The 27,989-nt window shown below is 44.5% G+C and overlaps 1 protein-coding gene across 1 annotated transcript; it reads right to left on the bottom strand.

Annotated features, from left to right (window-relative positions):
• On the bottom strand, window positions 1–27,880 carry GARS1 (glycyl-tRNA synthetase 1). The gene is made up of 17 exons (XM_051610914.1): window positions 27,663–27,880; window positions 24,017–24,118; window positions 21,065–21,167; window positions 19,864–20,005; window positions 18,760–18,848; window positions 17,472–17,548; window positions 15,706–15,851; window positions 14,501–14,650; window positions 12,826–12,988; window positions 11,638–11,802; window positions 9,045–9,153; window positions 8,381–8,525; window positions 6,466–6,551; window positions 4,178–4,287; window positions 2,694–2,787; window positions 1,654–1,844; window positions 1–346 (listed from the first exon to the last, which is right to left on the bottom strand). Exons 1-17 carry the CDS (start codon window positions 27,840–27,842, stop codon window positions 221–223), a joined length of 2,178 nt encoding a protein of 725 aa, XP_051466874.1. The 5' UTR covers window positions 27,843–27,880; the 3' UTR covers window positions 1–220.
• Window positions 27,881–27,989: the final 109 nt, after the last annotated feature.

Consider the following 27,989-nt stretch of genomic DNA (forward strand, 5'->3'; position numbering starts at 1 on the left):
CAGGCATATATAATGGCGTTTTTATTCATAACACCTTTAACTTGGGACTGCAATTATTTCAGTTTTTAAAGTTAAATTCGGGCAGCAATTGAGGAAAAAAAACCCAGTCTCTGTGTGCACAAACAATCCAGCTTTGAATAATACGCGAGAAGTTTATTTCGCATTAAGACGAACAGTAAAAAGTGGACATTTGACAGGATCTTCCTTCAGGTCCTTTCCTTTATTCCTCTATTGTGTCCTTTTTGGCAGTCTCTTGTCCCTCAAACTGTGGATACTTTGCCTCAACGTCAGCCCAAGTTAGAAAACCGTTCGCCAGGTCACGAATGATGGCAGGAAGTTCAGAGATCTGCAGGCAAAGTCACAAAGACACATCAAACACCAAGTCCTCAGAATCAAGTTGCTCTCTTGGGATACTTGGGGAACATGGGCAATTTTTACACCAGCAACAGAGCATATGCAAGGTATCCTCCTCCTCCTTTTTTGGGGAGGAAAACCTATGAACTAGGACAGCTTCAATCACAGCCTGTGTCATCTTGGCAAGGGCTGCTCGGTTATTCAGGGCGACCCATGAGGGAAATGCAACTGTCAGTGTGGTGACCACAGTCTGTAGGGTTATGTTACAGCTTTGGGAGGAAAATAATACACACATCCAGGAGATGCTGTAAACCAGGATTTAACCAGGCCTGACTTGCTGTTAGATCAGCACAAAAGAAGCTGCCAATTACCTTTTCTTTGCTTCTCGTAGCACATTGTCATGACAGAAAGGGTCAGCTAGAGAAACCAGAAAATGTGCAGAAATTGAAGGGTAACAAAATCTCATCTCTGCTGCTGGGAAGTGAGAGGTCATCCAGGTGACAGAGAGACAGATGGGTGCCCTGAGGAGCTGGCACTGCCTGTTATGCTGAACCAAACCCACAGCCAGCTCAGTAGCCCCGAGCACTACAGGTGCTTTTGTACAGAGCAGAGATAGAACAACTCAGCCTCACAGATCAGCACTAACTCCTCCTCCTACAGAAGCCAAACTGTTCCTAATGAGGGCCTAGGGAAGGGCACAACAGAGGTGCCACGGCTGCATGTCCACAGCTCTGAGCAGGTTTTGCTCACAGGTGAGGAGACCAACCTGGGGAGGTTTGCTATTCCAGTCTGTTATGGCTGTACTAGCAGAGCATGCTTAGGACAGGCACAGCTTTTGGGAAATGGTTCACCAGCTTCACTGGTGCTGTACAGGCAACACCAGCAAGAAGTAAACTTGGAGTTAAGGCTGTGCTGTGCTCTGCCAGCCAGTCAGCAGCAAAGAGCTTCTGCCTTTTGGAGCCTGTGGATTCAGAGGAGCCCTTCCTCTGACAGCCAGACACAAACCAGCAACTGCATTTACTCAGCAGCCTTCACACAGGAAGAGGCACTGAAGAGCAGTGCAATCAGCATGAGGCAGGGCTTTCAAGGAAGACCAACACCTCTGCATGCCAGAAAAACAAAAAGCATCTCCTCCCTTTAGCAGCAGGGTTGGCATCCTCTATTTGACCAGCACCTCTTCCCTGGGGATTTCTCAGAATAGCTCCATGGCTTGCGAGAGCCAGAGGCAGCTCCCACCCGGAGCAGGGAGCAGGAAGGGCGGGTACCGCCCACCCCTAAGCGGCAGCCCCGGCCCCTCACCTCGGCTCGGATCTGGCGCATGGAGTCGCGGTCCCGCAGCGTGGCGCTGTGAGGCGTCCGGTTCACGGTGTCGAAGTCGATGGTGATGCCGAAGGCCACGCCGATCTCGTCAGTCCTGGCGTAGCGCCGGCCGATGGAGCCCGCGGCATCGTCCACCTTGTGAGAGATGCCGTTCCTGGTGAGGGCTTCAGCTGCAGCAAGCAGAGAGGGGACCCCGCCACTCGTTAGATGCTCAGCCGGCAACGTGACCCCCAGCAGTGGCCTCCCACACCCCCACGTCCCACCTGACAGGTGGCTCCATCTGTCCTGGCTTCAAGCAGCAGCACAGACCAGTTCCTATTTTGACAGATCTAAGGGTCCCTGCCAGGGCTGCAAGCTCCAACCCAGCCACAGGTACTCTGCTCCACACACAGCTCACCACGTTGCACGACTCGACTCTCATTTCAAAGAGCAGAGTCACCAACTTCATCAACCTGTCTCTACAGTCCACAGCTCTGCTCTAACCCAGAGCCACACCAGCCCCATACGTGTGTGTGGGCAGGTGAGGTCCTAAGCAGAACTGCAACCAACAGCAGAAGACACTTTCTGACATGCAGCCTGTGTTCCTGTCCTTTAAATATTCACTTTCAGATGGTACCAGAGGGTGTTCTGACGGAACACCTGGAGGCTCAGCAGCTCTGGGACTGATTCAGGAACAACAGTCAAGAAAAGAACTTAATTCAAAAAAAATAGCAAATGAAACATTACTGCTGAGAGCTTCTCCCAGGCAGTGGGAAAGGCTTATTTTTGACACAAGGGAAAAAATAAACATCTTTCACACTGCAAACCAACACAGGGAAGGGCAGGGAGTTGGCTTTTTAGGGGCTAGACTGAAAAGCAAGCTGGTAGATACCAACCAACTCTGCTGTTTTAGTTCAATGGTTCTCCCTTTGCCTACAAGAGCCACATGATCCCAATGCTATTTTCTCCCTATATCACTGAGGAAGAAAATTCTCTTCCCAATGTACACCCTCACTGGACCCACAGTGCTTAATACTTACATAATTCCTTGACAAAAGGCATGAATTCCTGATTCTGGCTGAGAGGAAGAACGGAGCACTTGAATGGTGCTACAAGAGCTGGGAAGCTGAAGAACTAAGGAAAAGAAACACAGTACAAATAAATACAAGTTGAATGGTTAGGCCAGATTCTTTGGAGATAAGAATATCTCCTGCTGGAGGTAGAGTGACTGTTCCAGGGGAGCAGCTGGCCTTCTGCAAGACATTAGTATTCAGGGTTCCAGCAGATCTCGCACTGCTGAAGCAAGACTGATTTTATCCAGCTGTTCTCCCCCTTCCCTCCTGACAGCCAAACACCATCTCCCACCAAAACAGGTCTACCAGAGCCTTTTCCCTGAAGAAACTGAACCTCATCTGAATTACAGAAAAATGAAGGGTAGAGGGTTCTTTCCAGGAGATTTAGTCTTATGCACAGTCTAAAGGGAGGAGTTCTCACAATCTCCTCACTCCTTGATTGATTCCTACAGGGACTGCACACACACAACAGAGTACATGTAGGTCAAAAGTTTTCAGAGCTTTCAACAAACACCTTCAGAGAAGAGAAATGTGCCAAAATGGGGGGGGAAACAAACAAAAAAATCTTTCCTGGCAATCAGCAAGCCCTGTAACAGTACAGAAGTAATGCTGCTGTGATGTACCCCAACACAGAGCAGCCCAGGCTACATAGAAAGTACACAGGTACTAGAGGGAAGGCAAGTCCAGTATTTTAGACTTCATGAGCAGTTTGTGATTGAAAGTAAACTACATCCTAATTCTGGGCTCTTGATTCCTGTTCTGTCCACTCCTAAACTGTATGACAACCTGTAGCAAACACAGACACTAAGGAGTGTTATTTTTTTTCTATAAACAAAATCTAGCAGTCAGAAACAAGGAACAGGAACCAGCCTCACACTTGCAGTCAGTTCCTGCAGGCCACCAGCAACAGTGCAGAGCAGCACCGTTCAGGCACTGGGTGGCACAGGCTGGTGGTCTGCAAGGAACACACACTTCCCTCTGGCCTCAGCCACAGCAAAGTTTCAGTCCAAGAATGTTAGGGATGCCCAGAATCAGAGAAGGCTGAATTTCATGGGGGACCAAGGAAACAGTCAGTCTATTGTCCCTCTTGTTGCACAGAACTATGATTCCAGGAAAAGCAGCACAGAGAGAGGAAATAAAACACTGAAGAGAGATGCCTTTCTCTGAGTAATGGGTCATTGCCAAGTGTGAATCCAGAAGGAGGAATTTCTCAACCCTTTGCCAGAAATACAGCAAGAGCCTCATGCACACAAAGCCCCAGAACGCTCTCAGCGCACATGTATAAATGACACGCACACTGGCAAAACCAGCAATTCAACAGCCCATCTGAGTTTTCCCAACTCTACTGTGTATTATTGTGCAGTCTTCTTTCAGTCCTTCCCTGGGATGTTAGGGAAAGACAAATACTTGCAGCTGCTTTTAAGCTGAGGCCCAGGCACAGGAAAGCTCACCGTTCTCTGTTCATCTCCTTCCCGGATGTGGAACGTGTGTTCAAACACTGTGTACATGATCCTCCCAATACCAAACGAGGGCTCAATTACATTTGGGATGATTTCTTCCACTGGAACACAAAAGAAGCCACATCATCATTAGAAAGAGCTTAAACATACAAAAAAACAACCAAAACATGTTTACTGAAGCTGCCTCTCTGCTCAGAAGTTCTGTAGCTGAGCACACGGAAATAAAAGGTTAGAAGTTTCTACTCAAAATTACAAACACCTGAAGTAGAGATTTGGACTCGGCCCATATACAATATTTAGGCTACAAACAACAAGCCAAGGCCCCTTCTACAGCACAGCACAACTTGCATCCACACAGATAAACCCTCTTCCAGCCCACAGCAGTGAAGTCTCATCCAAACTCTTCACTGGAAACAGTGCCTGCTCTGCACCAAGCCACAAAGTATGTCCAGGCATTGTCTGGGAATGGGCTGTTTGGCATAGACCAAAACTGTGCCAGGGAACATGCAGCAACTAAACAGCCTGCAACACTGCCAGGGTAATGCTCAGTCCCTGGCCTGCTTTGGTTTAATGTACAGACACAGCTTCAGTATCCACCAGTCTGAGCAGAGAAGCATGGAGCTCCAGATCCAACTCTAAACTCCAGCAGGGTCCCTCTGTACTCTCATGTTGCTCAGCTCCCTGCTTCCATGCTGCTCCCCTCCCTCTCCTCCATCCCCCTGCAAAGTATCACAGGAGTGGGAAATAACAAGGATCAACTAGTTTGTTTACAAAATTTCTCAGATGTGATGTGCTAGGTTATTATGTACCCATCATTCCCTCCAGTCTTTGCCACATGTCTGTCAAAAGAGGCTTTTCCTCCTCCTCCCTGCTCAGTGGACAGCTGCCCTGCTCAGACAAAGCTTTTCAGAAAAGGCCTAGATAGCAACTGGAAAAGAAACAACAATTATAAGCATCAGCTGCTTTTGAAAATAAAGGGTAGAATACAGCTTTCCAGCACTGCACTTGGACTTGCCTCCCACTCCGTGTGTCTAGAGACCCAAACCTCCTCAATTAAGCACCTAACCCAAGATGGGATTTTAACTTCAAAAAGGATGGTCTTGTTTTATGTGTGCATTGACCAACCAGTTTTCAAGATACAAGAGAGGGACACCATAAGCTTTGCCTCCCTGCTTGCAGACAGCAGCCAAACTGTTGAATTTACAAATTTAAAGGAAAACCAGCAGCTGTGTGTGGTTCTACTTGCTGGCCCCCAGAAATGCTGCCATCATGAACAGTTACAACTCTTGATTCCTTCTTTGGAGTCATGACAAAGCAAAGCCTGGCACAGCTGCAGCACCTGCTGCCTGAAAGACACCTGGACATCTCAGAGGCTCAGCAGCTGCAAAAACAAATACATTCTCCACATGCTACAAGTTGCTCTACTCCTTCCTTGAAGCATTCATCATGTTCCCAACCTATGGCAGGATGATTCACTAGTTACAGGATGAACTGGGAAATATTCTGCCTCACTCTCCAGCTCTGTCAAAGACTTCCCAAACAACCTGAGGTGAGACACTTACAGAGCTGGCTGGAAAGACAAGACTGCTTTGAGGAACTGAATCCACACATTTTTGAAAGTTACCTGCAAGCCTCATTTCCCATGAGGCCAAATCTCTGTAGAGACTTGCTGACCAAAGCTGATATGATTGACTACCAGAGGAACTGACTGGACTTACCAGCTTAGAGTCTGGTCAGCACAGCACCCTGGTGAGCTGGCAGATGCCCAGTGACTGACTGCAAACAGTGGAGTGATAACAGGAGCTCTGAGCACAGAGGTCTGCCCATAGCCTGATCAACAAAATTCCACAACCTATCTGCTGCACTGCAATGGACTTGAAGATGAAAGCTCCCAAAGCTGGTGCACCTTCCCCAGCTCCTCCATCAATATAGCAGCTGGTTTTTAGCACCATGTAGGACCTTATATGTCCTATTATACACAACTGAAGCAGCATGAACATAATACACCACCCAAAGTCTATTACAGGGGTTACTGAACAGACCAGAGGAGAAGCAGGCAGACAGGCTTGCATCAATGGTCACCAAAATCCCACTGCTGTGTGAAAGAAAGGTTTCCAACTCTTCTAACCTGTCAGATTTTCAAGTAAATAACATTTGGCATCCTTCCCATTCTGCTGTACAATACTAACAGCTCAACATAATTAATAAAGTTCACATTCAGAGTGCATCCTGATCTGCCTCTTATTTTTCATGATCAAACAACAAAGACACCAGTTTACCATGTAATGTTTTCTGAAATCTCTTCACAGTAACCATGTCCTTCGTTAATTTAAAAGTTTTCCCTTCAGTTTCAACAGTGAATTCCCTGTAAAGGAAAAAGAAGTCACTTAAAAGCTACAGCAATAAATAAACAAGCTGTATTTCCTTCATTGCATTGATTGGTTGACTTTAAGTGTGAGATGATAAAAGCCAGGGCAAATTCCAGAGATCAAGGGAAGATTGGGCATACTTATTAAGACATTTACGTTAATAATAAAATTACTACATCTTCATAATCATGGTGAACTCAGTCGTGGTTAGCAGTCTGAAGCAAACTCAGTCAGGAAAATGGAAGAATCTAGGATGAACCATATCACCAAAGGGAAAAGGGGAGGCACACAAACCAGGCATGTGTTGCAGACTGTGCATCTTGTGGAGTGCATGGACTTACGAAAACGGCTGTGCCAGAAGGTACTCTGCATTTTCACAGATACCAAAAGGGAGGATACAGCACAGTTGTTTTATTGCTTGTTCCTAAAGTTTCTGATATGATGGTTTTGTCACTACTTTCACTTGCTCCCTGCTAACTTGCAACTCACACACACTCCTTGCTGAGGAGAACTTAGGCTACATTGACCTCTCACCCTGATAGGAAGCAAATGTCTTTATTCTTCTGTGCCCTAACAGAAGAGTGCTGCTGTAAACCTGAGGGCTTCACACCAGGGATTCACACAGACATGGTGATGTGAAAGGCAGGTCTAACACACTGACCCTGTCAGCAGGTACTCACCCTCCTTGCTGAGGTGTTCAGATCACCACAATACAAAACCCAACATGCTTAAGAGAAGTGTGTGCTAATCACCTGCATCTGGACCCAGTAACAAATGGGCTGAAGTTTATGAAGGGTTTGCTCTGAATGCAGCTACACAAGTGGATGCTGAGTTTAAAGACAGCCAGGATTTGCAGTCCACTACCAATTCAAACCCAAGATATTGCTTATAATCCATCTACTGAATAATTTCAGTGGGATTCTGGAAGAAGTCAATTCACTTTCTTCTGATTTTGATGTGTGTACACATCACCATTTTCTGCAATAGTTTCTCTCCTCGTTTTGAGTGCTACTGTTTTTTTTCTACACTTACACATTCACAGAAACATAGAAGAAATAAATCTTAGCTCGGGGAAAAAAAAAAACAAACCACAACAAAAAACAACAAATGAAACAAAACCAAAAAGATGTAAATGTTACCATTCTGGAATGCATTTATTGGCCTTGTACCATTTCAAGCAGGAAATAAAGTTTTTTATTATTGCCCAAATAGCCTTCTCATAACAAATACAGCTGCTTCAGGCACATCTGACAACTGCAGAGATCACTTGCATTTTCAGTTCCTGCTCATGTTAGGAACACAGGCAGACAGGTCGAGGAAAACCATACAATCTGCTGCCCCAATAAGTCAAAGGCTGTAACAGTACCTAAAGAATATCACTAAACATTGGAGGATACTCACACAGGTTCTACTTCTCATTTAACTACTTTGTTCCATCACTCACAGAATTATTTGATTAATTTTAAAAATTGAGCTCATCACCATTTGCCAGCCCTGGTCACTGGTCAACTCTGACACCAGAGTTGGGAAGCTGGTAAACATGTCCCATTCCTTGGAGGTGTCTCTCTTATGGGATGATCCTATTAATGCCAGAAGCTCATTCCCCCACACAAATAAAAATATACTTCAATACCATGGTTACATGGTATGTTGATGGATCACCAGCAATGACTTGGCAGAAGGGACAGAACTAAAACATTTCAGATGATCCACTCAGCCTACTCCTGAGGAAGCTGGTATGAAGTGGCTCAAATAAACCCAGCAGCACTTTGGGAACCCTCATCAGAGGTGTCAGAGAAAGGTACCACACACACAGCCAGCTCACCCTTTCTCACTGAGCAGCTGCTCCATCTCAGTGATGTAGCACTCATCACATGTGGAAAGGTATTCCATCACCACCTTTGCATCCTTCTTATAAGCTTTGCCAATGGCTCCCTTATTTGCCTCAAACTGAACAATGTTGACTGTTCTGTACAAGGCAGTTAAGGAGTCTGAGATGACAGAAAGCAGGGTCTGGTTCTTTTCCTATGTCAAAGCTAACTGCTGCACAACACAAAGAAAACTCCTCTGCTACTGGATTAAGGAACCTCCCTCCAAGAGAGGAAAAGATCAACTAAAAATACGCAAGAGCAGAAGGCCACAACTTTTTTAAACAGTACAACTCTTTTACAAGTACAGCTAGCAGCATCATCATGGACTGACATGGAGTACCCTGGGATAGTAACCCCACATTCACATTTAAGCCATGCTCCAGTTAAAATAGAAAAGCCAGAAAAAGAACAAGCACAACCATAAGCCCCCTTTGCCCACCTGAGTAAAGTCATCCACATGCTCAATTTTTAAAGGTTACTTCCCAAGGTCATGCTGGCCTGTAGTTCTAGGTTTCCCTGTTAAATTTCCAGGTGTAACTTAAAATAGAGCTGCACAGCTTTCCAAGACTGCCAAATCACTTTTCATTTCAAGAGAATTTGGTTTATTCTGAAAGGATATAGGTTCTTTGAGAGGCTTCTCAGCTATAAGAGGAACTTTGGTGGCACGGGCATGGCAGGAGAGGTCATAGCAGGAACGATCTGCACAGCCAACGATCTCAATCCAACCCTGAAAAAACAAAAGTAGAAGCTTTCACCACCTCACTTTTTTTGTCCACTTAACCATCAAATATGTTTATTCACTCCTTAAGCCCTCCCTGCTCCCATGACTGTTTTTTTCTACATAATTAGCTCTGTCACAATAAGCAGCCCTCACTCGCTAGTTGCTCCTTCATTTGAATGATTCCATTTGTTTCCAGAGGAAATGATCAGTTATCTAACCAGTGCCTGGTTCAGGGCCAGGTTTTCCACATGGCTTGGCAGAACACAGCCCTGTGCCAACAGCCTGGGGCTGATGTCAGAGCAGGCCTAACACTCACATGCTAAAGGCACATGAAAACATCATGCCTTCAGGGCTTTACCACTCTGCAAATATGGGACAGACAGCAGGAAACCAGGCATTCTAGAATGCCTGCCCTACAAGCTAGAAAGACACAGATCATGTGCAAGGGAAGCATTGCTTTCAACATTTCAGCATGTATGGCAAGGAGGAATCTCAAAACACCACACACAGAATTGGTGAGGCCTTCCAACACTTGCAGCAAATACAGCCACCACCTGGATTTTCTAAAAAACAAGCCCCTACAAAAAAAAAAAGGCACATCAGCTCCTTTCTGTCACATCACCATGGACATACAGGCAGCCAGAAGCTTTGCCAGTCTGCAGTAATATAGCAGGGTGCCAGGAAGGGTATGTGAACAGAAGAAATCCTTGTGCTGCAAAAAACATGATGTTCCACAGCACCTTGGAGAACTTTTATACAAATTAAATCATTAGGGTACTACAGCTGCTTCTCAGAAGGTTTATGTAATAACTTTATAGAATGGATTTAAAACCACTAAGTGCAGTTAATGTCGTACTACTGAGTGCTGCAAGTTGGCACAAACAGTTTTGGTCAGAATTAAGTGACAAACCACAGCTAAGTCCAGCTCACAAGGTGGTTTTGTCATGGCCCTGGGACTGCTGTCTTCACCTCAGGGTTAGGCTGTTGGACATGCTGCTCTGTGAGTGTTGCCCTGATCCCTGATCAAGCTTTATTAACCTTATTTACACGGTGTGACCCACACATGTCCAGCCACTCAGCCAAACTGCAGGAATGTATTTCATTTTTTCCTTATCTTAAGCTTGGTGGAATTGGACTGGCTGCTATTGCTCTAAGTAGCTGTAATGAAACATCACTAGTGATGAGCCTGTTCCAGCTCCTTGAAGAAAAATAAAAGAAAAAAAAGAGGAAAACAAAAACCCCACACAGACAAAAAAAACAACTACAGCCTCCTCATCAGCCCTAGGTTGTAGTAGGTTCTCCCTGCCCATAAATAAGGCTGAACCATCTGAAGCCTTGACCCACTCCCTCTGAGGACACCTTTGGGCTGAGCATGCAATAGTTTGGCTATCAAACTGGTCAGGACTCTGGATGGGGTCTGTCTACCCATATAAAAGCCACTGCAATGTCACAGGCTAACCACACCATCCTCAGCAAAATCCCTTCCATCTTTAGATCCTTTATTTGAACTAGACCACATGAAGTTCTCTAGGTATTTTCATGAATCTGCACACACCCTGGACTCCTTGGAAAGACTCACCAGGAAGAACAACCATGTGCTTCACTACACATGGGGAAAAAGAATGAAATAACTATTTTTTAAACTCAGATTTAACCTAAGAAGTAGATTCTGTACCCTTAAAGAGGGAAATGACTTTATAATCATTACAGTCTAATTATTATGCCTTCTAATACATTTCTTTTGAAACTATCATTCCAACTGATACACTTGGCTGAGACTTACTGAACAGGCTGAAAGCTCTCCAAGAAAATCTAAAATGAGTCTAAGAGCCTTGCCCTTAACTATCTACTGCTGGTTTACCTGAAAGAAAAAAAAAAAAGGCATTTTTCAAAATCCAGTCAAAGTAAGAGAAAAATAAAGCACCCAACAAGGCCTGAACTGAAAAGCTCTTAGTGATTCAGCAGGAAGATAAAAAAAATCCTTGGGAATTTTTCTCCCAGCACCCATTGTTTAAACTGGCAGGAGCCAACTCTCTTCTCACAGCTTGGAAGCAGGAAAGGAAGAACAAGCACTCTAGCAGGAAGAAAACTGCCCTGGAATAACACTCCAGCAAAACAAATCCTTCCCCACTGATGTTACAGGGGTTAGTCTTTGGAAACCACTGGGACCTTTCCTTCAATTTCAGATAAAATTCCAGATAAAATTCAGCCAGCACAATGTCCACAGACAACTACAGGCTCCACCAAAGGAGAGTGGAGCATGAACCTACTAACAAACATGAGTAGTTCATAAACTCTGTGCAAGCCCATGGCAGGGAGCTGCTCTGTCCCTTTTGGATTCCTGGATTTCCCCTGCAACACGTTCATTCCAAGATGGGGATGGACAGAAACATCAGACCACCAGCCCTACTTTTAAAAACCCAGAAATAAAACAGAGCCCCTTCTTGCAGAGCTGACGGGGCGTGCCAGTTGTTCCACTTTTCCACTCACATAGGATGTTTTGGACTCTGCATCCCAGCAGTCACAGGCATAATGAGCCATCTCATTCTCCATGTGCTGTCGGAAGCGCAGCTTCTCCGGGGACACACCGACCTTTGTAAGGAAGAGGTAGATTCTGCCAATGAAGTAACCGAGAACGGAGTTATTGATCACACCCTGGGAAGGCAAAAAGCAGAAAAGGAAAAAAAAATAAAAATAAAAAACAAAAAAACACCACAGACATTAATTCCTAAAGAAGCAAACTCATGATTTCTGTACTTCTGCAGACAACCTGACACATTACAGACAGAACTTCTTGCAGCTGCCTGTGATGGAGTACTATGGCTCCCTTGAAGCTGTTAGATCATTTCAAGTGCACCTAGTGCCACTTGCAGTACCTCCAGCTGAACAAAATGGGAAGTTATTATTCCTCTAGGATTCGTCACCAACTGTCCCTGAAGATCAACTACTTGAAAATACCCTGCTGCATCCAACAGTGCAGCCACTGGCATTACAAGAGTGCATGGGAACTGCAGTCATGGCTTGGCACCCCACAACAGCTGTACCCTACAGTTCACAGCTGCAATACAACATGAGGCTGGTCTTCTTTTTTCTTGTTTTTGGTGGTTTTGGAAGAGTGGGATGGAGGGGGTCAGTAAAACTACTCATTCATAACTTGCATGCATCAAGAATCAGGTCATGAAACCACAATGTGCAAGCCATGTACTGCTGGGAGTACAGAGAGCAGAGGGAATGAACCTCCAGCAGCTGAGCATTAGACTCCCAGTCTCTGCTGAGCTTTGGGCTTACATTAGTATTCCTTACTGTTCCTCTCCCACTAGCTAAGTGTGAAGCTTAATCTTTAACCACTCTCCCAGCACCACCTGCAGCCTTGGTTTTCTGATAACAAGGTCCAGGCTTGGATCTCAGACACACTGTATTACAGAACCATCAAGGCTAGAAAACACCTTTCAGTTCATCAAGTCCAGCCTATGACCTAAGACCACCACATTGGCTAGACCATGGCACTAAGTGCCACATGCTGTCTTTCCTGGATGACAGGAAGACTCACTGAAGACAATAGACTCTTAAATCTGGCAGCACACCCCAGCTGGCACCTGCTCAGCAGTCTGTCATTTAGCCTGGAGGGCAATATCCAAAAAAAGAAGGAGCTCTCTGTGCTTGCAAGAGGAACGTTACCTGCTGGACAGCATCTCCCAGCCGCATGACATGGGCGGACTGCCCGCTGACCTGGGCCTTGGAAGAGTAGAGGAGGATGTTGAGATCTGCCACATTCTGAAATTTGGGGTGATTTTTCTCACTAGGATCCACAAAGTGCTCAATTTCTGCCATGGTGAATTCCCTAACAGAAACACAAACAACCACGTGTATCAAATACTCTGTGTGTTAGCCGCAGCCCCTCATAAGAAATGATTCTGCTTTAGCCTCTCACAAGCAAGTCAGCAGCTTAAAAACACGTGCAAACCCAGAGCCAAGACATTGTACAGATTGGAACATGAATCAGTCTTAACACTTCAATTAGTTTCATCTTCAAATTACTAAGATCTCCAGGCCATAGGCATCACCACTGTGCTGCAAAGCAGAGAACATCACCTTTGGAAAGACTCCCAGAAGTTCTCTGCAGTTCTCCCAGGATGTGGTGATGCCCCTATCAGAAGTCTACATTTCCTACAGGGTCAGTAAAGACTAATCCACTGATTAATTCAGTAGCCTTAACTCATGTTTGAGGTTCCCAAAATAGCCAGGTCAGGGGGTAATTTCTTGAAGATAATGACACTGCTACATCCAGCAATGGTGCACATTCTAAGAACTTGTCTTAAATACATCCATACTCATACACTGATTCTGAGCCTTCTTGCCTGAAATCACTTTACATCAAATTAGCTTATTATCAAGAACCTTTAAAAAGGTTTCAGGTAATCATTAACCTGAAATCACAGGCATCAGGATGTAACTTGCTGATAGTACAATAACAGTTTCCAATAAATGTGCCACAAGTGTGTATTATCTATTTGACTGAAAATGCATTTTCAATGAGAGAAGTTCTCCCTTCCAGATTTGCAAGAGAGAACAGGAGGACAGGGAAAATTCTAAAGAATTCCCTTAGTTCTAACAATGCCACTGCCTCTCAGAATAATTTATTGCACCATATTATTAATTACCAAGTTTACAGCCCATACTGCCTTCACACTGACTGTGCATGGGAACTGTTGCTCCTGCTTAGATGAAGAAGACTTCAGAACAGTTCAGTTAGGATACAGATATTATCCTTAAATCAAATGCAATAATCACTTTTACCCTGAGACAGAAAGTTTTGAAAGTAATTCTCAATAACCCTCATCTTCCCTGCTTGACTGATCCTGGGATACAAACACATGTCCCATGTCAGGTTGTCTCCTGACTCCCTCCCTGTAGGAAGCTGCAGAACAGCAGAATCTGCAGAACTGAGGCACGGAAATGCTGCTGCAAGGCCAATCATGTTGAGATCCCAGATTTCAGTTTTTAAGTAAATTGCATTTAAAAAGCAAAGCTACATGTCCTGTAGAGTACACAGCTATCTTTAATATGATTCACTGAGATTATTATGGAAGCCAAATTTTGTTAGTAAAACTGAGTTTAATTGAGCTGTTTCTAATACAACAGCTATTTTGGAGATCCTACTTCTCACAAGCCAAGCATAGATTGAATTCTGTAGTTAAAACCTTAACTAAGCCAATCTGGACTCACAAGGCAGATTATGGAGTCCTCTGGGAGAAAGCACTGATGTGGAACAATCATGTACAAACACTGGAACATGAGGAAGGTGCTACCTGCTCCCAGGTGCCCTTCTGATGAAAGAGGAAATTGGCAGTACCTCACTCTGATAAGGCCGGAGCGAGGTGAGATTTCATTCCTGAAGGAATTTCCAATCTGGGCAGCAGCAAAAGGCAGTTTGCCTTGGTTGAACTCCAGAAGACGTTTGAAGTTGAGGAATATTCCCTGGGCAGTTTCTGGCCTTAGGTAGCTGACAGGAGACAGAGAAAAGGAAAAACCAGGAAGATAAAAAAAAACCAACACAACAAACTACAATGAAAATCCCACAGTTACTACAAAACTTGAAGGTGGTTCTTTTTTCTATAGAGTCTTTTGACTCCAGATACAAAACAATGAAGCAATAGACTGAGGGGGGAAAAAACCTAAACAAACATCAGCTGCAGCCCAAATGCAGCACTTCATAGTTAGTCCCAGGAGTAAAGCGTATGGCTTGGCTGCTTTTGAGATGCAAGCATGGAATGGAAAAAGATGTTTGAATTAATTAATGGCCAGTTACACCACAGAGGTCAGAGGGAACATGCCCTCCTTGCCTTTCCTGTCCAGGCCTGAGCTGTACCAGGCTACTTGCAAGCTCAGATTTTGTGGGCAGACCACGACTGCACCTCTGCTGTTACACAAACTGTGAACTAGCTTTAGTGCAAGGCTCCTACAACCCTTACAGCGATCTGAGACTCCAACAGAGGACACCACTACACAGACTATTTCATGCACTACACTGGAGAACACTTATGACATGGACCTCCAATCCCATCCCAGAGTATATGCAAGTATCATGTTCTTCACTTCTCAGTGAGGGGGGGGTTAGTTTTAGCTTCAGAGACCCCAACTCCAGCCAATAGCCTCTACACTACCTACAAACACCTAGTAAATGATGCCACCACTGGATCAGCCTGCTAAGTAACTCCATCCTGAAACAGGTACCCTGAAGCAGGTTCTCTGTTGCCCTGAAGTTGCTGACAATTGGGGATCCAGCATTAACTGGCTTTATGGAAACAACTCCAACCAGTAAAGGCATTGATGTGATCTACCTACTCTGGCTGCTTCAAGTATTTTTATGATTGTGCAACAGCTTCTTGTTTCTCCTACCTTTCACTAAGAGTACAAGGAATGCCAAGCTGCCAGAGGAAAATGGGGCTGAAAGGCAAGGGAAGGCTACTCAAAAAGAAACTGCACATTTCAACCCTGTTGAGACTTAATTTTCATTCCATGAAGGGACAGTGTGAGCAGAATGAGATTAGCACCTACCCAGGCATGTTTCCTCCAGGACCAATGGAGGTCTTGAACATCAGGTTGAAAGAAACAGGAGGGGAGAGGTCATTCCCAGTGATAGGTGACTTCACGTTGTAGTTCACAAAGAGATCTGCAAGTTCTTGCTGGCCATAATTGTCCAACTAACATCAAAACACAGGAGAATTATTTAAATTATTAGACAAGAGGAATTATGTCCTCTTAATCTTTTAGGGAGCATGACCCACAGCTAAACCTGCCCAAAATATTTCCTTTTAATCTAAATGTTCAAGCAAGCTAAAGTTTGGCCCAGTGACAGAACAGAGTGCACATCTGCAAACTCATTTAAGTAATATAGGTCCACGACTCAGTCATAGCACAGAAAGCCTGAAGGCTAGATAGGAATGCAAGCACTGAGCACAGGAGTGGGTGTAAAGCAGAAGAAAAGTCACTGGGATTGTATTACCACCCACCAGGAGCTTCTCTTGAACAGTTTCAGCTAAAACATGAGTTTGTTGGAAAGGGGAAAAAAAATACAGCAATGACAGAGAAGTAAGCTAAAATTTCTGCAGGGCTTTGTCTGCATTAATTTCTCTTCCTTCTGCTGCATGAAACACAATATTCAAGTTATGCAGCAGATACTGTTGTTCTGTATTTTAGTTAAACAGAGTAAATGTGCAGCACAGGGCTCCTTGCTGATTTTCTGAAAACAATTTGGTGATGACTGGATATTTTCACAAGTGGGATAATGTCAGCCCCTTGGCAGGAGCCACCTTCCCCTTTCTCTGGAAGATGGGAATCAAGTAGTAATAGAACCACAGATCTAACTACAACCTAACAGCACAGGAGCTGAGATTTCTAGTGTTGTTTTGTGCATTTATGTACTATCTTTTTGCCTACGTACATTTAAATGTAGTTTCTAGAGTTAAGCACCATAAAGGATCTATACAATACAGCAATGATTTAGCACTACAGTTTAAAATCAAATGAGCTGCTTCTACCATTGATTGTCATGATCCTTCATATAAGAGAAAAAAAAATAAAGATAAGATAAAAATAGTCTATTAAAAGATGGATTCCCTTAAAGAAGCATCAAAGTTTAGTACTGTACTGTGGAAGGAAATGTACATTTATCCATGACTCTGGAAGTCACAAGAAAAGAAAAAAAACATTAAAAACAAAGAAAAAATATAAAGGCAAATATCTGTACAGCTGCTCAGGAATGTTAGCCTGGAGCACCAACTATTCTCACTGTAAACAAAGGGAAAACCTGCATGGGATGCTAGAGACAGGAACCAATCTCAAGAGCTTCTAAGGTGAGACAACTTTAAAACATGCCAATTCAATGCTAACTCATAAAAGCCCTGACAAAAACTTCTCGTCTGTCTCTGTCCCTTTGAGTCCCAATCCTGCAGTGAGGCAGTGACAAAAGTAAAGGGGGACTCAGTAGAAAGTGGCTTTTTGCCAGGGTGTGAAGTGCAACAGAGCAGACCAGCTTCAAGGACAGAGCTTCAACCTTACCAACCAACATTCAAGACTAATACAACAGCAATAACTCTCAAAAACAGCAGAAGGGAAATGTGATTAACCAGCAAGTTTACAGGCTTTGTTAACCAGTAAGTTTTCAGTATTTAGGAGCCTTTAAAGCCCATGAGTATCTCTGAGGTAAAGACTTCTGAGCATCTTTAGAGACACAGAAGGGACACTGCCTCTGGACTCAGCGTGGGGCACTTCCCCTGTGACACACAACCCTAAAGCATTCACCTCCCCATGCAGGCACTGACCTGTGTCAGAACATTTTCCATTTCTGCCTTTTTCTCTGCTGTGCACTTCTTGTCAGACATAAGCTTTTGCAGGTGAGCTGTAAGCAAGAAAAATAGGTAATGAGTTTATACTGTGACCCCATCATTGCTTCCAATCTAAAGCCAGACAAACCAGGAGCATCCTCCAGCATCAGCCTAAGGGTATTGTCCACACCTTGCTAGTGTCTCTCAGGGTAATTCCACCCACATCAGAGCAATGCTGAGGGGTGCACCAGTTTGTGTGCAGGCTGATTTTATCCAAATGCACTCAGAGGCACATACTGATCCAGTGCAGCTGGATCAGACTGCACTCCCCTCTAAAGCACAACATCCTCCAAGAGAGACAGAGAGGGGTACCAAGGCTTCCCATTCTCATTTGGAAAAAAAAAAATCTGACTTTTTTGTGGCAGTAAACAGCAGGTAGAGTGGCTGCTCACAAGTGACAGGCTGCAGAAGAGACAGGGACACCCTTGTTTATGATGCTGTTCAGTGGGCAGAGGTTAGATGGGATTCTTTGAGGCTTTTTTTAGTAAAACAAAAAATTCTCACTTAATATTATGAGAACAGCTTTAATGCCAATCTAGATCATGCTACATACTTAACTTCAAAGGAAAAGGCTAGAAACTAGAGAGCACCACTCACTTAACCTAGACTGGAACAATCCTTCCTTTCACAATGGAGCTGTATATGGAAAAGTTTTCAAACAGGTTTCTTATTTCTAAGATTCCTTCATGTGAAATTTGTTTTATTAAACACATTTTAATCAATAACCAGAGAGAAGTGTGAGGAGTCTGCAAACTTAAGAAATACCTGAAGTCTAGCATTCCCAAAGGCCAGCTGATTTCTAAGGTATACAACAGTCAGCAGCTCCTGTGTAATTAACCTTTGTGCAGGGAAAGCATGCTCTGTCCCCTTGTATCATTACTATATAATTTCTAAGTTCTGAACAAAAAGCAACTGAAACTCAAGAAAACTAGGACCAGAAGTAGAGAAGAGGAACCTTGTTATATAGGGAGTCCTCAGCTTAGACAACACAGTAACCTTTTATGGCCTGATGGCACAGGATTTTATAAAAATGGACCCAATTACGTTTTTACTAGAGATCCTGTCCCTCCTTTAAAACACTAATACAACATTTGGGTGGGATCTTTAGTATGGTGGGATTAAAGAAATACAAGCACAAATATTAAATACTGGCCTTCCTCTTTGTCCATGTCTGTACTACTGCAAGAAATCCCCATGCCCACTTAGTTCTGGAACAAAACCAAACCTTTTAAGAGATGATCAGCACGAAAACATTCCCCATTTTTCACATCTTTCACCATGAAGTCAGCAAACTTGTCTACGTGGCCAGAAGTCCTAGAAAAGATGATACAAAAAAAGGAAGATGAAAGCTGTCACTGGACAGCCCTGGATCCTGTGTGATCCCAGTGGACAGACCCTTATTGAAGAGCAGTCCTTCAGGCTATGCACCCAAACTGCAGGCTCACTCTCTCTTCAGATTATAGATTTATATTAAGCAGCACCATCCCATAGAAAATCCGACCTGTGAGAAAGCAGCAATACATCTAAATCTTAAAAATGTGTCACTGAGATGACACTTGGTGCCTTTAGGAACTGCATTGTGACTGAAGCAAGACAGATGTAGTTGTGAGGTGTAACCAGTAGTTCAGGTGGACAGATCCCACCAGTGACCCATGAAAGCTTCTGCCCATTACGCCATGACCCACATGAGAAATGCAGTTGGCTCAGCTCAGACCCCTATTTCAAAGGCTCCTGCCATACAGAGCAAACCTGTGGGCAGTCTTAGTGGAGACACGTGTTGGTGAAAGGGTCCACAGTCTGAACTATGCTCTCACCCTGGAAGATGGTCCCTCTACCTGTTCTGTGGATAAAAAGAGGGCTTCAGTCCACCAGGGCTACAGGAAAGAAGCATTATTTGCATCTGGAGCTCAATTAACATTATTGCATACTGCCACCCCTCCACAGAGGAGGGAAGGATGGTCAAGCAACCTGTCTACTGTCCTGAGATATAACTCAGGTATCCCGGATTTAGGCAAGTCATTAATAGTTTTTCTTGTCTTATCTTTTATAAAATGGGATAGTGGCAATTTCCTACCTAATGGGACTGCAAGGAGACATCACACGGCATTAGACTCTCAGGCATGAGTCCCACGACTCTCCCTGGTTTATGGAACAACAGCCTCTCACACTGACCTGTGTACTGATATCTAATTATTTTGCACTGCAACAAGGTATGAAATTGGGTGACCCACTCTCAAGATCCCTGTGGATAACTTTACAGAAGATTGTAACAGGCAACTATGACCAGAAATTACGTGCTGCAGAAAAAAAAAAAAGGACCCATATTTACCTCAGAACTGGCTCTGGTGTGAGCATGGTACAATCAATCTCCAGGATTTGCTCTTCCTGAATAAAGTGCTGTCTCCATGCCTGGATGATGTTGTTCTTCAAAGCACACCCAACAGGCCCAAAGTCATACAGACCACTGACACCTGCAAAGGGAAAAAGGGAAAAGTAGTAAGTGCAAGATTGTATAAATCTGCATTGTTTGCAGGAAAGGTCATTCCTTCTCACTGTTTCCATCAGTTGGTTTAAGACTGAGATAATTTTCTGAGTATGAAGTATCATCACCTCCGTGTCAAACTCACTGTATAGAATTTTTTACATAAAGATTCATAACATAAAGGCTGAAAGTAAACTCTACGAGTCACCTAAACAGGCACTGCCCTACACTAACCAGTACAGCTGCAGTGTGCACTGGGGCATCAGGTAGTGGCAGAAGCTGTAACTGACAAAATACCTGCTATCAACAACTCCATCAGTGGATTATACTTTATGAGAGTTTTGTGGGAACAATCTACCTGAAGGAGGAATCTGAATACAGAGAAGTGATCATGCATATGCCAAAGCAGTATGTTGAGGCAGCAATAAATCATGCCTGTCAATCACTAGTTTAAGCACAAAGATGAAAAAAAAAAAAAAGAAAAAGCCAATAAAAAAAATCTGGAGTATTTATTTTAGTATCTTATCTTATGATATGTAAACATACAGGCACTGTGTTGCCCTCCCTGCCCCAAACTGTTTCAAATCAGGCCACATTTGTTCACCTGTTCAGTAAAGTTCATTGACAAAGTTCATTAAGGCAAGGGGTTCTAAAGTTCACAGGACTTTTGAGCATTATCTTACCAAGGAAAGCTCGGAGAGATGAATGGTTACCAGGAAATAAGCTGATCACTCCCTTGTACACCAAAACATCCTACCACTCTGCAAATAAATAATCTACAATGTAATGCTCAGAACTTGCATCCTGAAGTCCACTCATCTATCTTCAGGAAGCAAAAGACAAATTTTGAGCCTCTTTCCCCACCCAAAGAAGGGGAAAAATTTTGAAATGCTTACAGACTCAAGCAGGACAGTTTCAAGCTAACTTTAAAAAGAATTATTTTATGTTGCATTAATATAACATTGCAAGAGTCCAGCATTTCACACAGCTAGGAAGACCAGAACATTAGTCTAAAGAGATTAACATGTAAATTTCTTCAAATCCATACCTCCGTAAATAGAAAAGGCTTGATCATAGAAGAACCTCCTTTTCAGGGTGTCTTCCATTTTAACTCTGTCCACAATGTCATCTTTGGGCTGCAAGGCCAGCTCCTGTAATTCAAGCAAAAGCAAAAACAGTTAATAGATCTCATTTCTGGCAGAAGGACAAAACCTCTCCATTCACCCCTGTGAGTCAGAAGTCTGTAAAGACCATTTTGAAGCAAGAATAACCTGCCAATGTGCTCATTTTCCAAAATGGAATGGTCACACTGAGATTCAAGTGCTCAATTATGAACATGATTTTCAGAATACAGCATTTTAAACACTCAAGGTGGACTCATCTGCCCTAATTTTCAGACAACTAAGTCTGAGCTGGTTATCCTCGGGTTTCTTTACAATCAGTGGAGAGAAATGGCAATTTCTAAAGCAATTCTTCTGGCCTATTTCCTTCTCCCAATCATAAGAAGTGCCAAAAGTGAGTAGCTCAGACTACAAACACCTAACTCTTTGTCTATACAAAGCTTTCAATAAAGTACTGCTCACAAAAAAGAATTTTGACTATGAAGACTATGAGCACCATCACCCTTGTGCTCTGCCAAAGGTGTGGATTTAGTTACCTGTACAAAGAATACCTATTTCCAAAATGTAGGCTTTCAAAAAAGGCCTCCTGCATCCAGAAAATTTAGTTACAGAGTGCCTAAATGCCCTGACTAGATTCTGTGACAATGTTTTGCAGCAACCTGTTTTATTTGAAATCCTATGATTTTTGCCAACAACTCCATTAGTGAAGTGGACAGACTTGAAAGATTTTCTTCAACAAAGACATTTTGATAATTAAAGCAGAGTTATGGCAAGAAGTTCAAGAAATTAATTCAGATCCTTCTAAATGACTAACACTATCATTTTGAGCAGCCCTTTGGTAACAGAAAGTATTGTATGAACACAGATTTCCAACTTTTCTTTTTTTAGCATCTATAAAGACAAATAAATGGGGTTTAATTTTAAAAGCTCTGTACCCCTGCTGCTCCCATGAGTTAGCAAAAGCCAAGGAGCAACAACGAATGAGACACAGAAAGACCCAAAGACAAACAGAGTGCACACGAGAACAAGCACCAGAACATTGCTCTCTTAAAGCTCAGAAATGGAATCCACCTGGCATGCTCTGCCTAAAAACACAGAATCACCTTTCACAATGACCAGGGTTTCTTAAGAGAAAGGATGTTTTTTGCCCAGAGATGGACAGAAGGGGTGCAAGTAACCCAGCCCAGTTCTGAAGTGGCAGGGAGAAATGGCCAGCAGCACAGGAGTGCCTGCAGCAGGTACAGAATTCTGTAGAGCCCCTCATCTACTGCCTAAAGAGAATAGTGAATGAACTGGTGCAGAAGTCACAGAAACAGTCTCTTCTATCTGGCACACATTCATAAATATAAATACACTCATAAAGAGAAGGCAGAAAAGCACCTGTGTTAGCCTTCAAGGGGAAGAAAGACCCTGTATAGGAGCAGAATCATGTACTGACTTAGGATATAGCTTGAGGACATTAAGGAATTTGAAACGCTCACCTGCTCTGCCCTGTTCAAACCTTCCAATTCAGAGTCACTCTGCTGTCTCAAAGTAGGAATCACAGGGCTTGACAACTGTACCAGCAGCTGCTAAAGCTGACCAACATTCACATTGGTGCTTTCTGCAAAAGTTGCAAGCAACCCTGGTGCACTGCTGGCAACACTGTCACCAGACTATATTGCAGCCCTGCACTCACAAGGGCAGATGCTGCACTTGCAAGGTCATTTTTCCACTGACAAGGGTACAGGGACACACAGATTGTGTAACTGGCAAGCACATCTCCTCCAACAGCAAGGTGGGCTCACAGGGACACCAACACTCCTAACCTGCCTTGCTAAGACTCTCTACACCAAAGTCCTCTGGGCTGGGAAACAGAATTGTGAAAATCTTTAAAAATTATTTCCTCAAGGACAACCTAACTATTAAGCCAGGTTTCACACACTGGTTGCAAAGAACAGTTCTATGCTGAATAATAAGTAAAAATAACATATTTTTACTTGGGTTAAACACATGCAAAAAGGCAGCCAGAACTGAGCAGCTAACTGTTGGTGTTGCATGACTCTGCAGGACAAACAGGGCCAGCTGCTTTCAGTGCAGGTATGCTCACCTTCTCACAGTAAGTTAGTTGCAAGAAGTGGTGCTTTTATGCATTTATTCATTTACTTTTAAGGGTGTCACCAAAGCACAACTACAATCGTTTTTGCAGGAAAACAAATTTGAAAGAAACTTGCAGCTTCCTGGGTGAATCTGCACACCTGAGTGATTTTATACTCCAGGAGTTTATTTTTGTTTTTTCAGTCTGAGGGTAGAGAGGAGAGGGAAGCTTGCAGGATAAAGAAGTGTATTTTTACTTGCTTATTGATCTAGACACAAAATCAACTTGAGTTCCATGACTTCATTCACAGAAAGACTTTTCAGAGCACAATCACATTTAAAAAAAGGGGCACAATTTCAACACATCCCACTCTATAAGGCTCTGAAAAACCACAGGCTGCTTGAAACATGTCAAAAAACTTTGTTTAAACTGCAGCAAAGAAAATGATACTGAAGAAACATGTCCTATGCCAGCCTGGGAATTCAAATGTTACACAAAGAATCAGAAAATTAAACTTACTACAGTGAATAGCAGGTCCCCTCACTGCACAAAGAAAAGATCTCTCCAGTGAACAAAGATGAGTGACATACAGACTGAATTCCAGCTGTAACTACCAACTGGTGCTAGTGTTAACAGATAAAGAATGAAATTGCCACTAGTTGGAAACTTGCAATCACTTTGAAGTGATTTGAACAGTCTAGGCTGCTATGACTGCTTAACCCAAATCAACACTGTAAAAAAGCAGAGATTTCAAAGCTTTTCAGACAAAGCCATGGAACTCAAGTTTAATTTCCAGACTCACCTTCGCTTCCAGGACCCTCTTCCGAGCCTTCAGCTCTGCTACAGCCTTCTCTATATCCACCTGAGGAGCTTTCTCTTCCTTCAGCTGTCTTACCAGTTCTCCCTAGAAGGAGACAAAGCACAAGATACAGATTCTGTCTTTGAATGCCACAGACAAGAACTCTCCTTCCTTCAGCTCCTCTGGCAATCCCAAAGGAAGGTTTTTGTCCTGCCTCCCTGTTCTTCACAGAGGTCTCAAGAGGCTGCTTCAAGTGGTAGAAGTGAGAAACATGTGTTGACATTTAGCAGATCTGGACATCATTAGAGAAATTCAACCTTTCACACTGCTGTTAAACCCCAGACCTGTTACTACATCTCCATGTGCAAACACTCTCCTGTGTGTGTGTATGTACCACCTCACAGCAATTTCCAGAAATCCTAGTCTTCAGTCTTTGAGGATACAGAGAGTGGATTCTCAGATGGTTAATACAGACATCGTGCTCTCTTACTAATAAGGCTTCTCTTCCTTCTATCCCTTCCCTTTTCTTCAAAATTTATGATCATTCTAGACTTCTTTTCCCCTCTCATATCTTTTCAAATCTGGTCAGTTGGTACGTAATTTTTTAAAAGGTCTCACAGAAGACAGACGTTTTTAGCCCAATGTCTAAGCAAAGAAGGCATTATCTGTAAAAACCATTACTGCTTTTAAAACTTGTCCAGTAACTTTGGGAAAGGACAGAGAGAAAAAAATATTAAAAAAAAAAAACAAAACACCAAAACTTTTCAAGTATAAATATTTCAGAGCAGCAAAACCTTGCAGTGGGTTTAGACCAAGGTCTTGACCTGAGTCAAACCAACATCACCTTGTTAAAGTTCCACAAGGGTGTCTTTGCCCTGTGGGTTTGATTCTCCCCTTTCATCCTAGGGAAGGGCTCAGCCCCTAAGCCCCCAAAAGCCTTCTTTCCTGGACATGATCCTCAGCAGTCATGCCCCACTTCCTCCTGGAGATAAATTAATTAAAAATCTTGCTTTCAGTCCACTCTTCTTCAGCCAAAACCAAAGCCTATCTTGAATGACAGAGAGGACAAAGAAGCTGACCCAGAAGAAAAAAAGCACAAAGATGTCAATGCCTTCTCAAGAATGGGATGCTCCAAGGTCAGCATTTTTTCTTGGATCTTGCACTTCTCCATTAAACAAGAAGAAAATACACACACACAAAGAAACCAAAGAAGAAAAAAAAATCCAAAGAGATGACAACATTTCCACAATACCAGCTTTTTCATAAATTCTGGGCTTTTCTGACATTAATATTACAGGCAACTGGGAAAGCAAAAAGAAGAGAACACACAGACTGCCACTCAGTAATGAGATTAGAAAAGCTAAAAATAATTCAAAGACTAAGGGGTTCAAAGGCTAATTTTATTAATAAAAGCAGGAAGACTCAAAAGATTGCATTAAAAACAAAACAAACAAAATAAAGAAAAATAAGAACACTGCCAGGCTCCCTAACCCTGGTGACTACAAGAAAAGAGCAGATCTTCTCTCTCCTTCATGTTAACTAGTGGTATCAAAACATGAAAGTTTCACTCTAGGGCTGAGGACTTCAACTGCCATTCCTGGGTAACGTGGCAGAGGGAGGGATTTGATCTTACTTTCTTTTTTTTTTTTCCTTTTAAAGTAGTAAGTCCAAATAATTGCTTTTGTTGTGCTTAGGGGGCCAGCAGCAGAAAAACATCAAGGCAGCAGCAAAGCAGCTACTGCTGACTCAACAGAGCTACCACCCTGCTCATTGCTGAGCATCTAAAAGCAGCCACACAGCAGTTCTTTGTCCTGATCTATAAGTGAGTGCTCAGACACACGCAAGGAGAAAAACAAAAAACAAAAACAACTGGACCAAATAATTAGGTTTGCTGACAGGACTCCATCTAATTAAAGCTGCGATCCTGAGCCCAACCCGGAGGAGGAGGACTGCACAGCAGCACTCGATGTGGCAAATTGTGCTGCAGCTTTGTCCCACGGACCAGTAAAGCAGAGAGGGATCCACCCCTGGATCCCGGCAGCTTATTGCATCAGGCAGGCACTGCTGCAGGAAGATAGGCTGCTCACTTTCCTCTCCGTAGGTTGGGTCCCTTAGGTTTAATTAAACCCCTCCTCCGTGAGCTGACAGACAGGTTCCCCTGCATCCTAAGGTATCAACTGCCCCAACCTTCATCCCTCCTCCCTTTTCTCTTGTGCAAACAACTCAATGAATTACGGACAATATCCACAGTCCCAGCTGTACAAATTTACCCACAAACCTTTCCCTGGCACCCCACACTCCTGTTTCAACCCCACAGGCAGCCAAGAAGGAGGGATGCACTGATACTTCAAGGACAAATGTCAGCACCCAAGACACGGGATTTTTAAACACATAAATTGGCTGGTTCTAGAGATCATTTTATTTACAAGAAGCTCTCTTGCCAAGGCATTATGCTGTCCAGTGACTCACAATAAATTATAATAAAAACTCACTGAAGCGCCGGTATAATTAGAGGGCCATAAATCCACTCATTTAATAGGAAAAAACAAGCACAAATCTACAAAAACATGGGACACACACGTAGCTCTGTGTGCAGTTCAGCAGAAGAATATGGATTTGGCCACTTAAAGGAGGCATGTGGGAAACCCACAGGCACAGATCTTGCTGCTAAAGCCAGGAGGAAGAGGAAACTCCATGTGCTGCAAGCAGGCTCCACTCCTATTAACATACACAGCAAAGGTATCAATATTCACTTAGGAAATAAAAAGACAACCGAATTCTCCTCAGGTAAGAAGGAAGCTAAGGATAATAGCTTCATCTGTGAGGGAAATGGAAAGAAATGTGATGCAGTCCCAGCTAACACGAGACAGCTACCTATCCAGACAAATAAGAAAGACAAAATGGAAAATGTGCAAAGAAATTAACACCCCTTACTGCATCAGGCCAAGATGCCATTTCACTTTCATTTACCTCCAAAACCCAACTCAGCCCTTAAGGGGAAGTCGCTGTGTGACCCAGGGAGATGAGGAAACCTACGCGGTCTGTTTCGTAAGGAAAACGTGAAGAGCCGGCTGCGGGGCCCTCTCAGCAGGACAAAGTCAGCCCTGGCTTGGGCACAGCAGGCACATCCAGCCCAGGAGGGGAAAGCCGGGTAGCCTGACGCACAGACCCCAGCACCGGGAGGCCCGCACAGGCAGCCCCCTCCTCCGGGGCAGCTCAACCACCCGAGCGGAGCCGACACCTGCAGCCCCCGCACCCCAGGGGAGGCGAGGCTGGCCAGAAGCCCCCGGGGGCAACCCCAGAGGGACCCCCTCGGCTGCGGGCTGGCGGCTGGAGCCCGCAGGGTCCCGCAGCGACCCAGGAGGGCCCAGCACGGGAGAGGGTGGCCAAGGCCGGGCCCAGCGGGGCTGAAACACCGCGTCCACTTCGCACACACCCCACGCAAGCCGGCAGGGCTCGGGGAGCGGGGGGGGGGACACCTCCCCACAGCCCGGCCACAGGCCTGGAGCGGGTCTGTCCCACCCGCAGTATCCCCCCCAGATTGGGGGGGGGGGGTCCACCCCAGCAGAGGGGTGTGAATGTGTGTGTCCCCCCGTGTGCCGAGGCGCCTCAGCGGGGGTCTCCCCTCAGCCGGGCCGAGGCGGGTTACCTGGAGCCGCACCGCCTGCCGGAGGGGCGCCAGCAGCGCCTCGGCTTGCGGACCGTCCATGGGGCTGGGGGCCGCGGGTGGCCGGCTGCGGAGCGGGGCGGCGAGCGGGCGGGCGAGGCGGCGGCGGCTGAGGAGGAGGAGGAGGAGGGCGGGCAGGGCGCTGCGGGGCGGCAGCGGCATGAGAGGAGGGAGGAGGAGGAGGAGGAGGCGAGGGAGGCGAGGCGCGGCCCTGCCCCCCGCATGATGAAATCCCGCCGCGGCGTAAAGCGGGCGCGGCGCGCGCCGCCGCACTTTCGTCACCGGGCGGCGGCAGATTCGGCACCGGGC

The sequence above is a fragment of the Apus apus genome, chromosome 2 (genome assembly GCF_020740795.1).
Source record: "Apus apus isolate bApuApu2 chromosome 2, bApuApu2.pri.cur, whole genome shotgun sequence".
Lineage (NCBI taxonomy): Eukaryota > Metazoa > Chordata > Aves > Apodiformes > Apodidae > Apus > Apus apus.